Source organism: Haemorhous mexicanus, chromosome 2 (genome assembly GCF_027477595.1).
Source record: "Haemorhous mexicanus isolate bHaeMex1 chromosome 2, bHaeMex1.pri, whole genome shotgun sequence".
NCBI lineage: Eukaryota > Metazoa > Chordata > Aves > Passeriformes > Fringillidae > Haemorhous > Haemorhous mexicanus.
In genome coordinates, this window is record NC_082342.1 from 35,360,444 (window position 1) to 35,382,934 (window position 22,491).

At 43.7% G+C, this 22,491-nt stretch overlaps 1 protein-coding gene across 3 annotated transcripts in view; it reads right to left on the reverse strand.

Moving 5' to 3' along the window:
* Window positions 1-22,491, reverse strand: part of TENM4 (teneurin transmembrane protein 4) — a 600,039-nt gene that overhangs the window by 20,513 nt on the left and 557,035 nt on the right. For all 3 annotated transcript variants that reach the window (XM_059838450.1, XM_059838449.1, XM_059838451.1), the window contains 4 exons: window positions 14,023-14,195; window positions 10,267-10,502; window positions 3,800-4,096; window positions 968-2,582 (listed from right to left, as the gene is read on the reverse strand). In XM_059838450.1, the coding sequence (XP_059694433.1) occupies window positions 968-2,582; window positions 3,800-4,096; window positions 10,267-10,502; window positions 14,023-14,195 (2,321 nt within the window). The remainder of the gene's footprint in view (window positions 1-967; window positions 2,583-3,799; window positions 4,097-10,266; window positions 10,503-14,022; window positions 14,196-22,491) is intronic.

The following is a 22,491-nucleotide window of genomic DNA, read 5'->3' on the forward strand; positions in this document are numbered from 1 at the left end:
TGCCATTCTGCTAAAACAATTCTGTATGCCATTTGTTTAGTTGCAAATAAATCTCTAGGCAAAACTGTGTAAACAGAGCTGCCCCCTTACAAAGAGAAAGGTTATCAGGACATTAATTGGCAGCTAAACTTCAGATATCTGAGGGGACAAAAAACTGTAAGCAAAAGGAAAAGAACAAACACTTAAGAAGAGAAAGGAAACAGGTTTGGGAATTACAATCTCCATCTATGCTAATGAATTAAATATGCCCCCTTACATGGGGGTCCAACTGGCAATCTAAAACTTATGTCAATTAATTAAAGAATGGAAAACCTCATGGTGATCAGGACACTGAGAGAGGAATTACCTATTGTAGTGCTTTTGGTGAGGATAAATTTCTTTATAGTAGCTGGTGCAGGGCTGTGTGTTGGATTTGTTCTGGAAAGTGTCGGTAACACAGGGATGGTTTTGCTACTGCTGAGCAGTTCACACACAGAGCCAAGGCCTAATCTGCTCCTCACCCCACCCCACCAGCGAGGAGGCTGGGGGTGCACAAGGAGCTGGGAGGGGACACAGCCAGACAGCTGACCCTGACTGACCCAAAGGATATCCCAGACCATATGATGTCACGTAAAGCTGGGGAGGAAGAAGGAAGGAGAGGACGTTTGGAGTATTGTTGTTTGCCTTCCCAAGCCACGGTTTTGTGGGATGGAGCCCTGCAGTCCTGGGAATGGCTGCCTGCTGATGGGAAATAGAGAATGAATTCCTGGCTTTGCTTTTCTTGCACAAGCAGCTTTTGCTTTTCCTATTAAACTGTCTTTATCTCAGTCTCTGTCTATGAGTTTTCTCACTTTTTCAGTTCCCCATTCCACCTGGGGGAGTGACCTAGCAGCTGTTGTGTGGGGCTTACTTCCATCTGGCATTAGACTGTGACACCTATTTGCTGACAGCAAGCTTGTGAAAATGTTTATTAATTTAAATGTCTTACCTGTCATGTAACATTTGATATCCTGAGAATTGCTAATGGGGTTGTTGTTTTTGAACATATACAGGTTGAAAGGCATTATGTTATTGCTACTCAGATGCTTCCACATATCATGGTCCGGACTTGTCCAGCGACCCGCTAGCACATCGTAGTCTCTCCGCCCCATGTGGATAAGCTTAGTGAGAGGGTCATATAGTCCTCCATGGTAGCCAATGATGATCTGGAAGTTGGGATTAGTGTCCATATAGATCTCCCCATATGCTGTGTACAGTATCTGCTTGATCATTAAGCCAGTCCCACTGAAGACAGCCAAAGGCGTGCCAATGTTATCGCAGGCTATGTAGAATTCATCGCCGCTGCTGAGCTCCATTGCAAAGAGGTGGCCTTGGAGGTCATAGTACAGGGAGGTGATCTCAGAGCTCGAGTGGTTGTACAAGTGGGTGACCTTGGTTGGGTTGGTCAGATCTGCGTAGAAGAACTGCAAGTGATGGCCATGGCTGGTTTTGCTGGAGACTCTCCTTCCTAGGCCATCATAGCGGTACTTCACACTCCACCCACTTGCTTTATTGTAGGCTTTGATGAGCAAGCCAGCTGAATTGTACTCAAAAATATCATTGCCCCTTTGCTTCAGGAAGCCATCTTCATCCATTTTGTACTGCACATCCCCCAGTCTAGTAATCCTGTCCCTGAGGTCATACCTGAGTGGTGTAAGGCGGGCACTATTCCCCGGACTCAACAGATGGAGGTTTCCATTTAGGTCATAGCTGTAACGCCAGAGAGGTTTGTCATTGATAGACACAGTCTGCAACTGGCCATCAGCATCATATTCATATGAGTAACGAGTTGTGTTTGCGTAAGGGCCAACCTTCAGCTCTTTCTTAACCACTCTCCCCATGTTGTCATACTGCACAGTCATCCAGTACATGAGAGACCGGAATATCTCATACTGGACCTCCTTCATCCTGCCATAGGCATCAAAATGTTTAGTGTGGGTCATGACAGCAGTGGTGATAATCTGGTTGATATCGTAGTAGATGACCCCAAATTTACCGAATTGCTCAGTTTTGCCTGACACATCATCGTACCTGTAGAGATCAATGGGCAAAGGTGTCTCGTTGATGACCGCTTGCATGCTGGTCACCCGGAAGCTGTTGTCATAGTTGTAGTCAAAGCGTGCATTCACCATGCCCTCCTCCGTGAAGCGGAAAATCTGTCGGTCAATGAGGGGCCCTATCTGTCTGTACCTGATTGTGCAGGTGAACCCTTCATTCTGCAAGTTTATTGTCTTCAGCATGCCCGCAGTTTCGTCGTACGTGAAACTGATCTTTGTGGTGTCGTAGAGCATCTCGGCTAACTTGGACAGCTTCCCATACTTGTAGATGACACGTCTCCCTGTGCCCAAGTACAAAGTGTGGAGGAGCTGCTCATCCTCTGTGAAGTCCTGAATTACTGAGGCATTGCCTTCTGGCGGCCGGTAGATGTTCCTGTAGTAACCAATGGAACGAATAGTTTCCAAAGTCTGACGAGCAACGTTGGGCATGGTCACTGAGGACAACCGATCATTCTTGTCAAACTCAAAGATGTACTGTCTCTGGCTATGAAGGAGCAGCACCATGGACTGGATGGAAAGAAGAAAAGTATAGATTATATCCCTGTTTATCCAGCAAAATTATACTCTCACAAAACCTGTAAGATTCCTCAATCCAAAGAGCAGAGCAAGTAGGACAAATCTCTGTGCCCAAAGAATTCAACAGTGAAAGGTAAGGAGCTGCGCACGGCACATCAAGTATCCTCAAATAGGAGTGGGTCAGTGGAAGAAGCTGTTTAAGCAGTGAGAAAGGTCCAAGGTCAGAATGTTAAGTTTTTCAAATCACTACCCTATAGCTGTCTTACCAAATTCCCTGTGCTAATAGCCTTTGAAAGATAACCAAATAAAATTGGTAGAGCTACTTAAACTATGCTTGAAAAAGTATCCTCCAACACCTTCCAGTGATGAATTAATTCATTGTGTCAACCCATCTTCTATTATCCTCTTCCTCCATACTTCTTCCTGCATACTTATTTGTTCTGGGATTTTGGTTTTTTTTGGGTTTTTTTTTGCATATAACAAACAATCCACATAGATTGTATAACACAAGGGATAAGTCAATACTTTTTCCTTTTAAAAAGATATGGTACAACTACAGTTTCCTTAAACTGTTTTAGGGATAGGTGCTATTCAAAAACCAGGAATAAAAAATTCCAGTCCCAGGTATATAATATATGGATCGGTGGGTAATTGGGCAGTGTAATGCTGAATGGTAATAGTTAGAAAATATAAGTTCTATGCTAATCTACAGAGTGAAGGCCCAGGAGACACTGCAAAATGTGCTACAAGTATGGCTGAATTAATGCCTCAGTTATTAATTATTATGTATTTTTGTAAGTAGAGATGGACCACTTGAAGAACGCAGGATGTCAGACTCTTTATGTTGTTTTAACATGAAAAATCCTACTGGAAATTCCTACTGTTCACTCTGCTGACTTTATCTGAGCATATTTTATATTGAAGTCAAGGCAATAAAGCAAGATTGTGCTTAAAAAATCACGTGTCAAAGCCTCACAGTTCACATGCTCTCAGCATGACTAGGAAAAAGACTTCTCAGACAATTTTCAACTGCTCTGTGGTGGTCTGGCATGAAAGCCACTTTGTGCACCTTAGTGGGACAGAAGAGGAGGACTGGACCATAAGGACCAGCAATTAGCTGAGGTGAAGGAGTGCAGCTGTACTGATGTCAAAGGAGAAAACCCATGTGCCTCAAATGTACCATCTCTGAGTGGTAAGACCATTCTTACCTTCTCCAAGTAGGTGTAGCTCCATGATTTACCATCAGCAAAGATTCTGGATGTAATTCGGCCAGACTGATCATACTCCATCCTTTCTGACATCGTGCCCCTCTGAATCCCTGCAATGTGTCCTCCTGGGGAATAGGTGACATTGACCCCATTCAGTCTGCTGCTGGGTGACCAGAGACTGGGCCTCCCTGCCTGGTCATAGAGGATGCGGAGCGTGAACTTGCGGTGGTCATCATAGATTTTCTCAGTCCTTGTCACACGATCAAAGTCAAGGGACAGCAGGTTTCTGTTGTGAACCTACAGGAAAAAGAGGGAGAATTAGGAAGCTGGAAACAGTGTAAGTTAGAAAGACTAGCCTTGTTTCACCAAATACCTCTTTACACCACACTGCAGAGTATCCAGCTGTTGATTGCTACTGGATAAGACACAATTTTTAAATCAAAGAGTTGTTCTAACATTGCTTTTATTGACTTCAGTGAGGAGAGAGGCAGAAGTATGGTACTTTTCAAAAACCACATCGAAGGAATATTGCTCATATCCCAAACCTAGATTTAGGACTGCTACAGCAGATGTGGCCTACAGAACACAGAATGACAACTTATTGCAAGGAATACTCCAAGATATTCTACTTATCAGGCCTTGAAGATTGAGTCTTTTGCTTTCATGCATATCAAAAAACACTTGTAGAAAAGAGATAGGTGTTGTGCACCATAGCAGAAATCAGTGTTTTTCTCTGAGTTTACTGAATGTAATGCAATCATTTGAGGTTAAGCATTTCTCCTGAGATGAAATATGGAGGCTTTAACCACTGTAGATGTTACAAAGACCAGGAACTTTCCTGCAAGAGCTGGACCTTTAGCTTCATTGTCCTGGGGTTATTCAGAGTGGCATAATTATACTCTGATCTTTGGAAATGCAGAGGCACTGGAGGTCAGCAAAGGTCTCTACTTCAAATGCAAGAGCAGGAATACATTTCTACTCAGGGATTGCAGTGCACAGCAATACAAAAAGGAGCTGATAATATAACTCATGTTTAGTGACGTGTGCAAGGAGACTTACAAAGCCACATCACCACAGCAGCAAAGTACTGGTTTGAAAGCAAGGAGGAAAACCAGTATTCCCAGTAAGAGCTTGTCAGTGAAGACAGCTCTTTCGCCATCCCACCACTTCCAAACCTCTTTCAGCTAGTGAATGTCTTTCTTCTGGAAGAGTGGAGAATCTTCTTGGATCAATCTCAAACTCCAAAAAGCTGACTTGGTTTTCAGTTCCCTTTAGAGCCCTTTAGCTATAGTCAGTAAACCAGAGTTTGCTGTTTGCTATGAAGTTTTCAGATCAAGCTAAAAACACTGCCCCATCCTGCTCTGGGTAACACTGACATTCCTGACTGAAGTGTTTAAAAACATGCAGATGTGGCACTTGAGGTCATGGTTTGGTGGGGAATATGGTGGTGGTCCTTATTTTAGTTTGACTTGTAGGACTTTGTATGTTTGCACTTCCAAGGGAAAGGATGGGGTTGAATCAACAAAGAGGTTCCTCAGCCCTGGAAGAATAGGAGAGGGAAAGGCTGAATCACTGCAGTGCCTTTGTCTTGCATGGGCAGACATCTATGCTGAAGCCTAGAGAACAGGGACACCAGAAAGACAGAATTCAGACAAAGGTATCACGGGAGCTGGGGAGAGAAGGAATTGTTGCCATGATGTAAGTGTGAGGGTGATGTAAGAGACAAGTGCAACAACAATTTTCAATTTATGGATAACAAGGATAAAAGGTGCTTCAGGGAAGAAACTCTGTAGAAAGGTAGACAATGCTCTAATTAAATATGTATGATATAGAGCGTAAATGTGCAGTGGGAGAAAAGAAATCAGCCACTATAACAGGGAAGCTGGAAAATAATTAAAAAGGTATCAAAACTCTTAAGTACAGATGCACATGAGTAACTAAGAGGAATTTGGTATCTCCTAGGCGCTTGCTGCTATAGAGAAACATGAGAGGCAATTCCTTACAAAAAAAAGAAAAGCAAAGCAGGAAGTAAAAGCATCTCTGCCTCCCATATATTCACAGAGCAGCTCCATCCTGGCAGCTGCAGCTTCTTCTGCTCCAGGTCTTTGCCAAGAAACCTGGGAAGAGCTCTTCTAGGGCTGGAACAGTCATCCAGGCTGAATGAGGTCTTCCTGAGAAGTATGTTAGCAGCAGTGCCATTCAGTGGTCTGGAAGGACCAAACAGCAGGTCCCTGGATAGCTCTTTAAGCTCAGTCCAAATGTCTGTATCCTCTGACTGGTGCCATAAATTGTTGCACCCTCCCTATGCTCTGGCAAGCAATGTCTGTGCAACTAGTTGGAACCAATCTCGCTTTTCCTGTATTTTATTTTTTAATGATTTGTTTTCTTCTGCTCTCTTGATGTACTGTCTCTTTTATCTGAGCAGTGCTGCAGTGCAAACGGTAACCTCTCAAGGTGATGAGCAAAGTGAACCCTACCCTGCCAGTAGCCTCTGAAGAGGGTCTAAATCTTTTTCATACTTTTTCAAGGACATGTCTTGTATAGAAGTGAATTTTCTGCAAAAGAACTGACAGGGCTGCAGGCTGCAGTCCAATAACTGTGTTTTATGGTGAGCAGCTAAATAAGGTGCCATCCTGCATCCCAGACGTTATTCTGGAATGGAGTCTGAAAACCTCCTGCAAAAAGGTTTTGCCCCTCAGAGTGTTTGACAAGGCTTGTGATCAGCACAGAATCAAGACAGGGTAAATTTAAATCCACAGTTCACAGTGATTTGACATCCCTTTAGAATGTGTGAGAGACTAAATTTAACCCCTAACTCACGTTCCACAGTACTTTATTCAATCCCTTAGCTTCCTCTGCAGAAAAAACCAGCATAAACACACCACCATCTCCGATTTCTCCAATGCTTTCTTTGGCACTCCTTTAGCTCAAATGATAATTAAACAATATGCATTGATCTCCCTGGGAACACTAGAGTACAAAAAGGGAGAGGATTCTCATGAAAACAGCTTGGCAACCTTCAGCAGAGGGGGGCACAAAATGCTCCTGCAATGAGGACTCCAGGCGCCAACAACATCCATGTGATGAACGGCTGCCTACAAAGGAACTCCCCCAGCAAACTGCTAAAACTGTTGGAGTGGCCATATCCAGACCTCAATGTCTTGCTGAAATTGTGGAGATCATCCTGACCATCCTTATTAGTCAGCATACCAGGAATGGCTAGCACCATATCCCCCCCTGGTCATGTCAGCTCTGGGGATTTCTGGGATACTAGGTCTTGATGCCACCATTAACCAAGGTCTCCTGTCAAGGTCTTGGGAAAGAAAATGTGATTTATGACAGGAGTTACCATGGTTAAATAAATAAAAGAACTGAGCCAGCAGCTCTGTCTCTTTTTGCTGTCCTGTTCGCTCTATTGTCAGAGATTATTTTACATCCTTCTTTACTGAAAAATTCCAGTTTGTTTAATAAAAAAAAAAAGAAAAAGAAAAAAAAAGGAGGAGTCCTGTTCCTTGAAGCAGGATTTACTTAATTCTCTCTCTGCAAATGAAGTCTGTTGCTGCTGTTGGCCAGGGATAAGTGGAATTCATAGCCAGGCAATCTGCAGAGATATCTCACTGCCAGGTAGGTGGATAGAGAATCACAAATTTTCATGGGGTGTGTGGAACAGCAAAAGTGAAAGGGGCTGCTTTAACATATTTGTGCTGCTTTACAGCTGCCTGGCCAAGTACAGAGCCAGGTCAGCACTGGTGGAACAGGGAAAGAGATATCAGGATTGTCCCCTTTCCCTTCATCTGTGCAGAAATCCCTGCTGTGTGCCTTATCCATGCAATAAGGAACTGTGTATTGTGTTATTTCCTAGGGAGGGTCAGGGAGGCAGCTGTGGAAGTGGCCTCATTGTGCTGGGAGCTGGCCGAGCTCACGGCAACAGGCTGCCAGCCCCCAAGCACACCGTAGGAGGAAGAGGCACAACTCATGAAAAGTGGATCCTTGTGATGACAGCAGAAGGGATCACTCTTTGACAGTGTCCAGATCCTGTTGTCCTCACTTCAAAGGCTTCATGAAATGATGCTGGAGCCTCTTTGGGATGTTCTTTCCCCATGAAGCACTATGTCTACCCTGCTGTCTCATGTGAGCAGGGGGGTGAGGGGACAGTGAAAGTAGTAACAGTCACATATAGCAGAAAATGGTAACATTTCCCAAAATGAACAAAAACATGTTGAATTTAACTTTCCTAAGTTTCTCTCCTGCCAGGGAAAGCAGCAATCATTGGTGCGAGAGAAGAGGGGAACATCAAACAGAGAGTATGTTAAATGTTGTGCAATCCCCAGGGAGGCAATTAGCACCTTGCAGGTTTTCATATAAGGGGAGCAGATGCTGACATGCACGCACAGACACAGAGCTTAAAACATCTAGTACACCCTCAACAACTTTGAACCCCTGAACACAGCCATAACTGAGTCCTTTGACCATGTAAGATGCACTTCTGATTCACCAGAAGGGTCCTGATAGGCTCAAAATGTCAATAAATGCTGGCAGATTTATAGGGATACTGGCAACTAGCCTGAAAATTCATTTTGCAGGTGTTTTTCCAACTGTAGTACAATATAAAACATAGACACATTCTGTGTTTGAATCTACTACAAAAATTTTGGGAGATAAAAACTGATATGGGCAGCTAAGCTTTGGCTAAATGAGTGGAAACTTTTTTGAACACCAAATAGCTGTGGCCCAGCTGCAGATTTCAGAAGGCCCTCTCTTTTCAGAAAAAGATCTTTCTGAAAAGTTCATCAGTTATTGAAATGAAATGAAATGAAATTAAAAAAAAAAAAAAAAAACCCAGGACAAACCCAACAAAAAAGCATGTTGACAACTGATCTGCAGATACACAGCAGTTCACACTGAAAGAGCAGCTTCAGCTTTCATTACTGTTTGCATTTTTTCTTCTGGTAACAAAATATGAGGCTACTGATGCATAGGGAAAAGAACAGAGGCGAGACTGAGGAGAAATACTTGACAAGTGTGAGCGAGGAGAGACAGGAAAAATCACACCATAGTGGCAAGGGTCATGCAGCAGGGAGAGGGAAAGGTGAAGAGCAAGGACTGGGAAACACATATCCTGAAACCAGAGCATTGATATTTACTGCCAAGCTTAAGTGTGAATAAATATCTGCAGTCCTTTTGCTGGGGTGGCATTACACAGCACTAAGCATTTTTCTCAGAGGGTCTGAATTTGCCAGGTGCTGAGCAGCTTCCCAGGAACCGTTCATCAACCTGTGACTCTGAGACTAGCAAGGTACAGGGTGAGTGCACAGGACTTGCTATTACAAGTTCCCAGCTTTGCCAGCAGTTAGCAGATGAATTACAGCTTATTGGGCAAGATCTTTAAACAGCCCTGACAAGTATGAGGTGCATTGTGCGGAACAATGTTTTCAAAACACATCAGTCTCAAGCACAGAAAGGTCTGGGCACTCCTGGAGGGAGAGTACTGAAAGGCTGGAGCTGCTTGTAACACTTCAGGGAACAATAGCAATTGTGGTGCAATGCCTTGCGAGCCCAGTTCTTCCACAGTTTCAACAGACTAGCAGTTTCAGGAATCCAGAGTTTTTTCTGAGGTTTCCCATTTAACAGTATTCACAGAATCATTGAATGGCTTAGGTAGGAGGGGGCCTTAAAGATGTAATTCCAACTTCCCTGCCATGGGCACAGACACCTTCCACTAGACTAGCAACTATGGTTGCTCAGAGCCCCATCCAGCCTGGCCTTGAACAATTCCAGGGATGGGGCAGCCACATCTTCCTTGGGTGGTCTGTGCCAGTGTCTCATCACCCTCACAGAAAAGAATTTCTTCCTAATATCTAATCCAAACCATCTTTTTTTTTAGTTTGAATTCATTCCCCCTTTCCCTGTAACTCTATGCCTTTGTCCTAAGCCCCTTTCCAGCTCTCTTGGACACCCTTTAGGTAATGGGAGGTGCTGTAAGGTCTCTCTGGAGCCTTCTTTTCTTCAGACTAAATAACCCCAGTTCTCTCAGCCTGTCCCGATATGCTTAGAAGGCTTTCAGTGCTCTGCTCTATGACTACCAGCAGCACAGGTAGAAAACACCTGCACTAATTGGTGGTGGTATTTCATAGTTATGACTGTCCCTGGCTTACTTGAACAGCCTGAGATGATGGTTAAACCTGTGGTGCCTGATGAGAGGTCACACATTCCCAGGGATGCAGAGGACTGGTAGGGAGATCAGCAGCAGCACCTTTGATGGGTAAGGGAACATCAGCACATAAGGAGACATAATGATATACTACAGTCATAAAGGTTATGTCACTGAGGGTGAACAGACAATTCTCTGTCCTGCAGCTCCATCCCTCTTGCAGACAATACAAATCATATCCATCCCTTTCTGCCATGAGACTGAGCACTGATGAGATAGGAAGTGGAGGCTACAAGTGCTCATGGCTCTCACTTACCCTCAGCCGACGTCCAAAGACGGTGACCTGCCCTCTCGCTTGCTCCTTCCTCTGCCTCCACTCCACGAGGTTGAGGCCGTTGTCGATGGGCAGGGTGACATTCCTCTTCCCCACCGTGGGGTTGACGGTGCCAGCCAGCAGATGTGGCTCGGTCTGCAGGGCCACCTCCATGCCATTGGCGAGCATCAGTCTGAGGGAGCCATCAGCACCGATGTAGTAGCTGTTTCTGACTTGGTCTGAAGACAGAAAAGAGTTCTTTGCTGAGCTTTGATGATACAGCTCCAGATCTTCGTTTGCTCCCTCACCTAGGCTGCATGAGCATTTTGGATGGTTGTAACCAAATGCACTCTGTTACTCACCTGTCCACTAAACAGGAGCAAAACATCAATTTCATCAGGGAAAGCAAACATGGACAATTCCTTTTTCATTCTGATGAGGTTTGGCACCTCATATTCTTTCAGAAAGCCTCGCATAGGTTAAGAATGTGAAAAAAATGTGTAATCCTTACCAAAGGATGCAGGTTCAAACCTCTTCCTCTAGGCTAAAACACTGTGGGGTGTGATATTTGTTTTAAATCAGTCTGGCTGAAAACTTTCCATGCTTTTATATCCTAAAGATCTTAATTTCACAACAGTATATGAGAAAGTGGGGCCACCTACTTTCCTCAGCTCATTCACTGTCTCACAAGTGGCAGGAAATTGCACAGCAAGTTAATGCTAACCAGTTCCCCAAACAACAGCCAAATCCCTTCCCTTGAGAAAGCTTTCAGGAGGCAACTGAAGTCCTCATGTTTGGAGAGAAAGCAGAAGCATTAAGCTCCCACATGTCTCTATACATCTGGCCTCCACTAGCTCATGAAAGATCAGATTTTGAGGCCAGTATTTGGAAATACAGGAGATGATCAGAAGAGCAATCTCTCTTCTACATCCTTCAGAAATCAGGCAGGCTGAAAGCCCATCCTTTCAATCTCCAGCTGGCATTTATCTCTGCAGAGAGTAGCTCATGAAGGGTAAGAAAGCATGAGACTTACTCAGAGCAGAATGACTTTAAAACATATTATAGAAACACTGCCTTATCTGAAGCTCCTCAAAAGCTGGAAAATATTACCACTTCTGTCTCCCAGGCTGCCATAAACTCTTAATTGTGAATAAAATCACCCATTGAAAATTCCCATTAAGTGTTTTTCCTTTCTGAGGCAAGCTGGGTTTTGTTCACTAGTTGCTCTGCCATAGCTCAGCAGGAAACAAGATCACAGTGAAATTACCATTTCTTGTCCTCAAGAAAAAGATCAGCAAAGAGCACAGTTTGGTATAGTTAGGGAAGGAAACGTGACACCAACTGGTCCTTTTTTATGTGGATCTCATCCTGCTCCTGTGCTGGCCAGCTGGAGTTCTGCCCCAGAGACCTCAGCAGAACCATCGTTACACAGCAGTGATAATGAAACCACTGGGGCACAGGATTTTGCCAAAAAACATACAGCAGTGATCCACAATGCAGATCCAAGAACTTTAGCTCTACTACCGAGTATGTAAGTTGATGGTCTTTGACACAGACTCCAGCCAGATCAAACCCCCTCCACACCTGAGTCTGCAAATGGAGAGAAGGGCCAGCAAGTTGGCTGCCACACCTTTCTTAGATGCGTGGTTTGATGCTAAAGTATTAGGAGATGCGCTTTAACTCCAATCAGAGAAATATCTCTGAACAGTGAATATATTCCTCCCTCTTTTTCCTTCACCAGGAAGCAGTAGAAGGCTTGAAGGTTTACATGAAATTAATCAGACACATGACATTCCCTTTGTTTTACATAAGCACCACAGAAGGGTTATTGTCACCAGTGCTGTGGTACAGTGTGGGGAATGTAAATGCTCTACTTTCAAAATTTTCCCAAGAGAAGACTCTTCCCTGGCTCTGGAAGGCATTTCTCAAGGGCTACATGAAATCCATGGGCTGCTGAATGCTGTATTTTAGACTGCTTTGGCTCTAGGGCACTACTGCCCTACTTTGGCATTGAACAAATGCTCACTTTGTCACTAGTCCAGAAGACAAAATCCCACTGGAGTGTTGATGTGCCTGTTGTAGAAGCTCCTAAATCCATCCTACAGGAATTTGCAATTTTCTGAAAATGCCTTCTCAGATCTCACCTGTTCACAGTGTGATCCAGGTTTCCTGAAAGGTTCACCAAGAATTTGGTTCACTAAGCCACCTCTTCTGCAACATTATCCAGATCTTTGTTTTAAGTGAGTTTCTTCAGAAAGAACAATTTCATAATTCTATACTTCTGAAGATAGTTAAGCTCTTTGTAATTCTGCATGTCCTAATGGCCAGAATGTCCCAGTGCTGGAGGGCAGGACAATGACAGAATTGACTGTGGTACCATTATGTAACTGTGCCTTCAGTGCTGAGTGTATAAATCATACCACAGCCAGTTTTGTCACTAAAGGGCCCCCAAAAGTGGGCTCCATTGCTTAATTAGGCTCTTGAGGTGAAGCCAACCTCATGTCTGCGCTGTTGCCACACATCTTAATGTGAGTAAGTGAGATGGGGTGGGGTAGGTTGCATCTGTCTTACAGTAAAGAGTAAGAAAGTCATTGTGTTTCCCTACAGGAATATGGGGACAGCTTGAGGGGGCTGGAATCCTCCCAGCTGCCCTCTCCAGAAGGGTAAAAACAGTGTTTCAGGCTTTCAGGTTTTTAGTTTTCAGGCTTTTCACAGCCTTCCAACCTTCTTGTAGGAAAGGGTGATGTTGTTACAGGGAAGGGGAAAGAAATTGTATCCCAGAGATGCGGGGAATAAATGTCACTCTGGAACATGCTTGCCCCACTTGGAGCAGTTTGTTCCTCACAAGGAGAAAAAATGTTTCACCCCCCACTGTAATCAGACACAGCCAGAGTGAATGAGATCTGGGGAGTAAAGAAAGCAGAGTCTGAAAGTTCCTTCCCTTTCCCCAAGCCCCAGAGAATAGGTGTGATAGCTCATCCTAATCCTTAGGAGGCTTCAGCTTTCAGACCCCGGAGATCCAGGCTGACACTGTGCAGTACAGGTTCTGCCACTACCAGCAGGTCAGCACAGTACTCCCCTGCTATTTATTTTATTCCTCTTTTATTTCCCACTTCATTCCTTTTTCCTCCACCCAATCAGTCCTCTGCTTCCCACCTTCCTACCACAGGCACAACTGTGCTCATTTCCCCCAGCCATAAACTGGTCTCACCAGTCCTACCCCACCTGTCCACTTCTCCTTTGTGCCTCTCCACGCTACCTCTTATGTCAAACACAGACCTTTTGGGCACAGGGATGGTCATTTTTCTGGATGCTTCCTTGTGAATGTTTGAAACACCAATGAACAAAGAATCAGATCTCCAGCAACCAGCTGGAAGCCTGTTCCAGCAGGAGAGCAACTATAAAGTCAGAAGCCATTAAGAGACTGAAGCAAAGGGGCTGGCTGGAAGTGTGGCTTGATTTATGCAACCCTTTTTAGTTACAACAATAATGGTAATAATGATGGAGGACTGTGCTGCACGAGCCTGCATGGCAAGGGGACCGACTGAGAATGGAGCAGAAAAACAGCTGCAGAGCATCCACTGTGCTAGGGAATGAGGCTAAGCAGGTATGAGTGAGTGTGTGTCTGTACCAGCATGTGGGGAGCTCTGGTGCACTGAGAATGCAGGTGATTTTTGGCGCTGGGATTATCAAGACGATGCCTGTTTCCTGATGCATTGTGTGCAGTTTGGTCAGGAAAGGGATGGTGGCCCAACTCACCTTGGAGCAGGGTGTAGAAGGCCCCTGATGCTGACAAATTGGTTGTTATTGTAACATCATCCTTGCTGGAGGTTTCCACCTGGACATGCACGGAGCTGTCGGTGTCGCTGCGGAAGCTGCTCACTTGGCCAGTAGGGAAGGTCACGTTGGTCAGGCGGCCAAAGCTGTCGTATCTGAAAGAGAGAATGTAATGAAGTCAACAGCATCAACAGAGGATGAATTATCCTATAAAGTAGAGATCAATTCTTCAAGTCATCATCCAGATTTTTCAGACAGAAAAATGCACCATCACTCCTTCAGACAGTCTTGATTTGTTTTTTGTCCTCATGAGAAGAAAATCACAGCTTTTAGCTGAAGAAATTGAAGTAAAGAATAGAAAAATAGTAAATTTATATTAGCTTGTATTTTAACAATATTTTTCCAACACTCCTCACACCTGCACTATGCTTCTTGTTTAAAAGAGTAACTTTATTTCCCATCTCCTGTGCTGTGGCTTACAAAAAAGCACTGGCCTGTGCATCCTGTCTAGCAGAGCTAGGAATTTCTGAAGCTCACCAACTGATTTGTCTGGCTGTGTCCTGAGCTCAGCAATTTATTTTAGTTTTTTTTCCCTATCTAATTTTAAAAAGCTGAATATTAAGGTAGCAGCAAGGACCGGATTGGCCACATCAGATAGAGAATTGTCCTTTGTGAACATGGTGTAGATTCCTGAGCACAGCTGAACCCCTGTGTCTACGTTTTACTGCTCCTAGGACCATATGGAAGGACTGATTTAAAAGTGTAAAAAAGCAGACCAGTTTTCACCCCTACTGTGTCCTTGGCCTTTCCAATGAGGAATCAACATAAGCACCATCTGGGAAGGTTTCTGCGATGTGGACACCTGTGTACCAGGGCCCAGGTAAAATAAGCTTCATACACGCAGGCCCCACAGCAGCTAACAAGCTGGGGGAGTAATTTTTTGGTAAAAAGAGAAACAGACACATGTGTTAGAGCCCTCCTGAGTTAAGAGAACAAACACATCATTATGCCTCCCATCTGTGGCATTACAAAAAGGTTCACAGACCCAAAAGGCTGGCAAGGAAACTTTGCAAGGAGGTTATTGTAGTTGAAATGGAGAGCGATAGGGAGCTCTACTGGCTAATCTCTGGAGGGCTGTTGGACCTTCTGATGAGAGGGACCTTCAGGGAAGGGGTATTTAAATAGTTAGGGAGAAACAGAAAAATTCCAGCAAATCAATCAGGGATAAATATTTGACTTTTTTCAAGTCCTGCCCACAACACTTTTAAGAATGATTTATATGAAACTAAATAGATAATATTATGAAAATCTATCACTTGGAGATGCAAAGTAAATGGTGGGCAAGCAGAGAGGTCTTGCTCTCCTGTGCTACCCACTGGAGAGCCTTTGAAGGAGTGCAGTGTCCAGTGAAGGACAAAGGACACCATTCCTCAGAATGACAAAGTAATGTAAATGATACATAAGGATAACAACCTTAGGAAACCTGATGTAAGAGGCAAAGCCAAAAAAAAAAAGTTCATTCAGAAAAAGGGAAACAAAGAAGTGGAAAGATGCCACCCTAACAACGGGTGTTCTGAAGAGGATTATAATAAATTGCTTATCATGTCTGCTGAGGATGTGACAGAAAGTAAATGGAAACAGTGAAAATTTAGATTAGAAGCTGTAGAACATTTTCAAGGCCCATGATTGTTCCAAGCAGAGGAACAGATGGAGCACTGGAAACCCCACCGTCCAACTCTTTTAAGAATAAGTTAGAGAAATGTCTTAGAGGGGATCTGTATGCAGATGATCAGACCTTGGAGGGAGCAGATGATTGAGGAGCTCATGATGCTTTTTTTTGGGACTACTCTGAGCTGGAGAATAAGAAAATATACCCCATCTAATAACAAAACCCAGAAATCAAACAAAAACCCAAAGAGAAGAGGGGAGTGGAGGGGAAGGGGGGATGTGGGAGGAAGGCAGGGCAGGGCAGGGTAGGGCAAGGCAATGACAAAGTACTCTTGAACTGCAGCTGATGAGAGAGCTGTGAACAGTCACTGGACTGGCTCTGCACTATATAGAAAAAAAATTGTCTCCTCTTCCACTCTCATTTTTCCAGATTCGAACACAGCGCTGGTACTTCACTTTTGAAATATGGCAATTAAGTGAGAAATGTGAGATTGATTTAATGTGAGAAAGGGCTGGTTGAAAATATTATTTTTACCCAACTTTAATATTTGTGACTAAGTGGGTGACCTCATTGCAAATCTTTGCATCCCTCAGGTTTAGAGACATCATCACATGCAGCTTTTCTTGCCCACTGAGCAGAAGGGGAGGTAGAAGGACAGAAGAAAGCATTTGCCCTCCACAGTCAGCCTCTCAGTCATGGATTATCCAAGCCTTGCCCTTTCTCTCAGATATCCTGGCAATCAATCAGCCACTTGTAAAATGGAAAAGAAAGAAGAAAAAAAAACCAAAACAAGAAAAGGTTGAAAACAGGACTGCATTGCAGGAGTTTGGCAGAGATCAGTTAAAGCTTTTCCAAGCAGCTAGCAGCACACAGCCTGGATCTGAGCTGCATCTCCACACAAGAGCCAGAACTGAAGTGCTCCCAGTACCAAACAATTTACTCCAGATTTGTGGCTGCCCTGTTTGCACTGAGACAAATGTGTTTTGCTTGTACCGTCTCCAGTCACCTGCACATCTCCTCCTAATCCAGCAATGTGAATATTAAACAGAAAACATCACAGGCAGTCTCTTTACCCCATCTGCTGAGACAAGACGCAAGGAATATGATTTAGTCTCTCTTCTGAGCAGAGGAAACATTGTTATCACTGAGGGTGCGCTGTGTAACACCCCAAATTCCTCCTACCACAACATCAATAGTGCTATATATAAAAATCAGTCTGAACTGTAAGGGTAGAATCAAGTTTGGAAACATTCTGAAATTTCAGTAAGATGAATCTGAATCTGGCATCTCTGTCTTGGTGGATTAGTAGGTGCGAGGGATTTATTTCTATTGCTTAATTTAGTCTTTAAAAATGAGCTGCTCCTAAAAGTAAGCCTGATTCACCTCCTAAAAATAATGTCACAAATCTAGATGTGTTGCACTGAAGTCCAACGGGTGAGTTTAGTGTAACAGGTATATAAAAGGAAGCAGGTCTGCAGGTTAGGGAAATAAGGAGAGCAAAAACCAGGATGCAGGCAGAGAGCTTGTTCATGTGATAAGTGCTGAGTCAATGTCCTGTGAGTCACAGCTTTTTATCCTAATTAAATGGCACTCAGAAAAATGCTGAGAGTGAGCACAAAACCTTTACTCCATGCAAGTCCTACTTATGTGCTCCCAAGAAAGCCTCAAAACCCTGTGGATACTCAGTTTAACAGCCCCCAGCAGCAGCAGACAGCCAACTCTTTATAATCATCAAATCACAGAAATACAAATTGGTTTGGGATGAATGGGACCTTATAGATCATCTTGTTTCATCCACCTCACCATGGGCCAGGACACCTACCACAAGATCACACTGCTCTGAGCCCCTTCCAACCTGGCCTTGAACACATCCAGAGATGGGGCAGCCAGATCTCTTCTGGGCAACCTGTGCCAGTGCCTCACCACACTCACAGTAACTAATTTCTTCCTATCATCTACTCTAAAACCTACCCTCGTTCAATTTAAAGCCATTCCCCCTTGTCTTAATGCAGGATGCTCTCACTAAAAGGCAAGTAGTGTCCTTTTATATAATATTATGTAGTGTAAAATAAATTTTATTTTATACAGTATTTCTGTAGTGCCTTTTTAGTAATATTTTTATAATATTCCTGGACCTCAAGCTTCTAGCACCCTCACAAATGGTTCTCCACCTCTGCTGGGCAAATAAATAATATCTGCAAATGTGCAACTGGAGAAATCTGCTAGCAACCCTTCCTTGTGAAAATTAGGTTAAAATGGCAAGAAAAAAAGAATGAAAAAGCGTAATGGCACTTAGACCTCTGTCACACTTTTTTCTTGTGAAGTCAAAATGACTAAGTACAATACACTTAATCTACATGGTTACATTTTTACAGGTGTACAAAACTCACAGTACTTCATCAAAAGCAAGGACTTCCATTTTGGACTTTCGATCCTGAGAAGCAAGACTCCTTTTGGGCCCGAACAGTCTGGAATGATCTGCTGGAACTGGTTTAAGGTGTTTGCAGAATTACATTAGACTTTTGGCACATCCTTAGTCACCCCATTAACCTCCTTCAGAAGGAACTAGGACCATCTGTGTTTTCTGCATGTGCAGGAGCTGCTGCACCTCTCTGCTCAACAGCCAGACAGAAACCTGCCAAGGACTGACTTTGGGGGGTACAGCTTACTGATGTGCAGCTGCAAGGAGATCCTGCCTTACAAAGGAAGAAAAATGAGAAGGTAGAACAATTAGACCGTTCCCATTTTTATTATTATTTTTAACTGGAGACAGATGAAGTGTAAAATGCTCACGTCCAGACTAAAGCTCCTTTTAGCACTGTGGTGGCAATGCAAACGAAGGTGTGGGAAGCCCATTAGCATGAACACACACAGCGTTTTCTCTTTGGCAAGCAGTTCTTTTTCTCTTTTCTATTTCTACTCAGAACTGAGCATTTTTCCCCTTTTCCCTGATTTAGCTCACACAACACATACCTGTCACATACCCACAGTCTCCCAGGAATGTGCAGACTTGCACATCCCAGAGATAATATGCTTAACAAGTTAAATGTGCCGGTTCCTTCCACCTGTGCTTTCAGCCCTATAAAGGCCCTTACCGAGCACACCTCAGCTTGGAGAGGACGGCCAAGTGAGTGGCTCTTATGTAGCTGCAGGTGTGCCCTGGTATTTGCAGTAACATAAATCTCTCCTAGTCACCTAATTTTGCAGCTAAGCTGCCTAGCCTGTTTCCACAGCATCGGGATTTAGGGCTCGGCCAGTTTTCATCACAGCCTAAGACTTCTGTGTTCTCCAAATGCTCTGAAAGCCCCAGAATTAAGGAAATACTGAAGCATGGGAGTGCACACAGCAGCCACTTGGAGCAATGAATCCATCACCTGCTAACACAGCTGCTGCCTCCCATTCAAACCTGCTGCAAAGCCTTAGCACTTACAATTACAGTGGCAATTATTAGGCCAGCAAAGGAATCCATTGCCATCCATTCCCAATTGGCAATGTACTTAGCTAAGGTTCAATGCACAGAATTAAAATGGTATTTGGTGCTTATGAGGTCTAATTGTTGGCTTGTAAACATTCAGAGCTTTCATTTATCACATTACCATTGTGTAGAGACCTGGACCTTGGGAATTAAAGAGCATCCTTAGTACCATCTATTCAGAAATCAATTTCTTGCCTGAGTTTCTGCATTTCCTCATTTTAGCCTCTTCACATTTCATCAGCCTTTTAAAACACAAGTCAAACAGATCAGAAAAAAAACCCTCACTATAATAATATTGCACTTAGTGCCAAAGTGTCTAAATGGACCTTGCAAACTATATTTTGCATGTGATTATACCAGTGTGCGCCCAGTGCCTCTTAACAAGCTCGCCTCATCCCAATGTTTCAAACAACATTAAACACAACATTAAAAATAAAATCTTTAACAGACAAACTAACAATACCAAAAAATGCATGAAGGCAAGTCCTCTCCCTCATGACCAAAGACCAGGTTGTGGTCACAGTCTGCTGAACTTTCTGACTGCCCAAAAAAGAAGAGGAAGATCTCTTTCTAGCTTTATAATACTCATAATTCCCTTGGTTCTCAACTAAACATTGCAATCAGGCATTCATTTCAGGGCAGGGCAGCGGCTCAAAATGTGACCTCATGACTTAGTGAGGGTACTGGAGAACTGCTATTTTATCATGGCACTTACTGGAGTTTCACTGCAACTTTGTCAGAGGAACTATAATGAGAATCTCATAATTTTATCATGTAGAAATTATGGAACAAATGGAACCAAGAAATCTTGCTAAAAGAGGAGAGAGGAAAAAAGCCTAAGGTTTCTCATACTCCAGTCTGCTGCAGGAGTAGAACAAGACCCTCACTTGAGCTACACTAAATCAAATCCTGTAAAACTCTGTGTATGATCTGATAAATCACAGTCACATAGACCAGGGCACTGCCTTTGGCACTAAAAGCTGCTGGTGCTGCGGTGGGACCTCTGCTGAGCCCTGGGGGTCACTGGGAAGCCATTCAAGGTCCTCCTGCATGCTCAGTCCAGCTGGCTCCTAGCTTCCATCCATTACAGCGTGTGAGGTTTGGCAGAGTTTGATTCTCTGTAAAACAGCCCCCAGTGTTACGGGGTCAAAGCTCCCCTTACCACTCATCTGAAGATCTGGCTCCATGAGACCCTTTGCCCTCCAGACAACTGTGAGCCACTTCTTGGGTAGTCCTTGAAAAGGTTTTGAATTTCTGGGTTTGGCTGGAGCAATGTGTGTTTGACTCTGTAAGGGAGGAGGCGACCTTCAAAACTAATTGGACACACAAAGGACCTAAGTAAAAGAGCCTCATCTGGGCTAAATAATGCATAGAAGGTTTGACTTTGGCTCAGAGGGAAATTGAGTTAATGTACAGTGATAACATCTCAGTGAACTAATCAAGATAATTGCCATATTCTTGATTTAAACAAATCCATTAATAAGAATTTCCGGATTCTGAAGCAGACAAACAGCAACTGCTAAGAAACTTTGTAAAGGCTGGTAGCAATTTTTTCAGGTCAAGTTAAAAAGCAGCAACAACAAAGCAGAAAGTAGTCACACAGCATCCTTTGTCTTCTACTTGAGGAGTGGAACAAAAAGTCGTTTCCCTGTCTGAGTTTCCAGATCAACTTCCTTTGCTGCTGATTATCACTGTTACTGTCACCAGTTCAATGGGAAGAAAAGTCTTTAATCCAGTTACTGGACAAGCTGAGCAGCATTGCATTAACTGACAGCTAATGTCAAGCCCACTGCAGGGGCAGGAAAGGTCTATTTAATGCTAAAACCCTCAAAGTAGTCATAGACAGGTCTTTGGAGACAGACTAATTACTGTGGGGAGCTAAGTTTCACTCTCAAACAAAAAGGGAAACTGCACACCATTACACACTGAGTCTTACTCAGAGCTAAACCTGATAAAACAGGATTGTTAGAGCAGGCCTGGGTGTAGGATGTGTGAAAGGAAGAGCTGTAAGTGCTGTGAGACTGCCATTCTCTGAAGCCAGCATCAGTCTCTTTCCCCACAGGAATGAAGGGACAATGTGCCAGTCCAGCATGAAGCCTTGGAGGACCTGGATTCCCTGGTGTGCCCTGAAGACAAACCTCCAGTACTGCATCAGTACATCCTGCCTCCTTCCCTCCTTTGCAGAGTCACACCAACGTGCCCACATGTCAGAGCTCTTTGCAGCCTTATGGTAAAAGCTAAAAAATGGCCTGATAAGAACAGCACCTGGAGGAGAACCAGAGATGCTGCCTATGTTGGCTGGAACTAGATGTTCTTGAAGGTCCCTTCCAACCCAAGCCATACTATGATACTGTGATTCCATGTTGAACACGTAGTGATGCCTCTCTCACGACACCACTGCTCTGTCATGCTGGGTTTCTGATTTATGGTCCTTTGTAGACAGTCAGGTGAAAGGTAAATCTTTTGAGGATGTTCTTCATGGGTAGAAGTACACGGTGCCACTGGTGCAGTGTAAATTTGCCAGCTGGATTTACTTTACTCTTAACTTTTTAGGCAACAGTGTCCAGCTTGCCCTGGCCCACAAACAACTATTGTGTGCTGTGAGAAACATGGAAGTTTTTCTTTTTCAGAGTCAGATTTGATTTGATGCCTTTATTTCTTTGGCCATGAGCAAAACAGAAATATGAACTTCAGCATTCCCCTCAGTCAGGACTGAAAACTCCTTCAGAGCACCTTCCAGCCACTCATGTTCACAGGAATTCTCTAAACCGCTTATGCCTTCCTAATGTGCATTTTTTGATGTTCAGGCAGAGAAACCAATAACATGAAGGTAGTGAATGTTGATTTTATTTGGTTTACACCATCTTCTTCAGCTTCTTTGATAACAAGGAATTTAAACTTCATCCTGCCATGCCTGCACTCATGTCTAGAGCTTGTGTTTCAGTCATGCAAATCCTCTCTCTGGTGAGATTTCATTATACAAAAGGGCATCGGAGTCCTGATCTAAGATACAAAGAAATGGAGAATATACTGCTTTCATGGTTGGTTACTCTACCAGTTAGGTCATCTCAGCCTAACAAAATCACTCCTTCTTGTCAACTTGAATTTCTCTAGCTTTGCTTTCCAGCCCCATACCCTTCTCAAGCCTTTCTCTGTTAGATTGAGAGTCCCCTCCCTAGGTGAGAGCTTTGGCTGACATGCTGTGAGATCTGGACACTTCCCAGTCTCATTCATGTCAAGATTAATAGATCAAGTCTTTCTTGTTCTCCCCATGAATGAATTTTTGAAGAGTTTTTCTGCCCAGCCT